Raw genomic sequence first — 2,161 nt, 5'->3', positions numbered from 1 at the left:
GGGCTGCCGCTCCCTCCCACCCACAGCCTGGCGCTCTCGAGACCCAAAAAAGGAAGAATTTGCCCCTTTCCTTGCTTGCTCGGAAGGGGATGTGATGACGGAGACGAAGGTGGCAGCGCCGGGACCGTAAACAGGAAACCAGGCTCCTCAGTACAGGAGGATGAACCTGCATTTCAGGGCTCCCCTTCTGTCCCCAAATGAGTATTTTTTTCGGCTGGAGTTCATTCCCATGTCGCCTTCGAGGGAATCGGGGCTTTGGCTTCACCCCTTCGTATGGCTGTGATGCCACGGAGCGAAACTCCCTGCGACGCCAAAGGCTCCACCCCGGGCTGCGGTGCTGGAGGTGTGGGGGGGGGTGCAGCCACCTTGATATTTTTGTCAACGTTTTTGCATGGGCCAAGCAGCCGTGTCATTTCACCCTCCCTCCGCGCAGCCGTGCTTTAGTGGTGACTTCCCCGGAGCTTTTTCATCCGCTTTCAGGGGACACCCACAAGCCAGATGCTTATTTCTACCGTCCCTGTACCTGGCAGCTGCCTGCGGGCTGGGTAACCCCCAAATTTGAGTCCCCGCTGGGGCAGGTGCCGTGCGGCCGCCGCGCCGACGTTTATCCCAAAGCCACAAAGGGGCTGCAAAATCCCCTCCCGATATCGTTTTTGAGGGCTAAATGGGATTATTATTGGGTTTATTCTCTGTGGGAGGATGGATGGATGCGGGAGAGGCAGCTGCTGGCCGCGGGAGGAGGGTTGATGCCGGGCTTTGCCGGGGTGCTCGCGCGGCTCCTCGGCTCGTCAGGAAACCCGAAGCTTTGTCAGCTTTTCCGTTGCAACATGCGATTTTTCGGTGGTGGGTTTCTCTTCTGCTTTCTCCAGGCGGAGCCGGAGCCCCGGAGGCCGGGCCGGCTTCCTGCCCTTCCCCTGCCTGTTTCTGCCTGCTTGAAGGCAGACTTCGCTTTTGCAACCTCTTCTCTGGTTTGAAGCATGACGCAGAATATTTTTGCTGTTGCATATAATTTATTTGCTAGAATATATCCGGGGTAAGAAGAGGGGATTGCCGCTTTGCTGAGGTTTTAGGGGCAGGTCCGTCCTCCGACACAGGTTTTACCGCACGGCCTTGGTTGAGTCATTTATCCGCCTGGATGTCATTGTGAGTCTATTTTTTTTTTTGGCAGGAAAATGGGTTTGTTTCCCAGGGGATGGGGAGGAAGCACATGGCGATGCGGGAGGTGGAAGAAAACAGTGGTTTGTGGATCGAATGCGCTTTTCTCGCCTTGGTTTCTTTTTCTGGACAAGGGAAGGGAGGGGAGAGACCCTGGAAAAATGAAAGCCCGTCTGTAGGAGGGTTTGCACAAACACCCAAGGAAAAGCACGTCCCGAGAAGTCCTTTCTCATCGCTCAAAACCACCCCGACGTTGCACTTCAAGGTCTCTCCAGGGCCTGATTTCCAAAGTGCTCCGAGCCCGTGAGCGACCCTGAGGGCTTCACCCTAAAACTCATTTTAATTCCTCTTCGTAGCATCCAAAACCCACTCTCGTGCTTTAAGCCGGGGCCACTCCAAAGGCGGGATTTTTGGGGGAAGTTTCCGAGTGTTTGCACGAGAGTGATGGAGATGTTTTGGCACTGGAGGGAACGCACAAAAATTTCACCGGCATCGTAAAAAAACAATAAAGGAACCAGCCCAGTGTCTCTCGCTCCTTGCGAAAGTCAGCCCTCGTGCCTACTGCCTGGTTTTGGGACGGCACGAGGAAGCATCAAGCCGGACCCAGACCGGCGTGTCCGAAGCTTTGTAGCAAAACCCTAGTAAAATAAATGGAGCAAAAGAACAAATCCCGCTTATAACCCTTCCACCTCCAGGTCTGGCATCTCCGGGGCAGTTCGTGGATGCTCGAAATGCAAATGTTAGCGTAAGCGTATCTCTGCTGGTATTAAATTTTCAGTGGGTTTACAGTGCTTCTCCCCTTATCTGATTTCCCCTCGCTCCCCATTGTTTTTTCCTGGAGGAGCCGCATCAAACTTTCCCCGCGGCTGCATCCGCTGAAACCTTTTCCAAGAGCTCCTCCAAATCCGAGCCAGTTTATTTTTTCCCCGTTATCCAGGGGTGCGATTCAGGGATGCGATAACGGGGCGGTTCACGCCGATGCTTTTCTCTCCCTCTTTGCGGTTCA

The 2,161-nt window shown here is 54.4% G+C and overlaps 1 protein-coding gene across 1 annotated transcript in view; it reads left to right on the top strand.

Moving 5' to 3' along the window:
• The first annotated feature begins 1,213 nt into the window (after positions 1-1,213).
• The window catches only part of RASSF2 (Ras association (RalGDS/AF-6) domain family member 2), a 7,222-nt gene continuing 6,274 nt past the window's right edge, over positions 1,214-2,161 (top strand). Inside the window, exons 1-2 of the mRNA XM_009327207.1 lie at positions 1,214-1,238; positions 1,851-1,900. Of these exons, the coding sequence (XP_009325482.1) occupies positions 1,214-1,238; positions 1,851-1,900 (75 nt within the window). The remainder of the gene's footprint in view (positions 1,239-1,850; positions 1,901-2,161) is intronic.

This window comes from Pygoscelis adeliae, unplaced genomic scaffold (genome assembly GCF_000699105.1).
Source record: "Pygoscelis adeliae isolate BGI_AS28 unplaced genomic scaffold, ASM69910v1 Scaffold187, whole genome shotgun sequence".
Classification (NCBI taxonomy): Eukaryota; Metazoa; Chordata; class Aves; order Sphenisciformes; family Spheniscidae; genus Pygoscelis; species Pygoscelis adeliae.
This window is presented reverse-complemented; position numbering and strand designations above follow the sequence as displayed.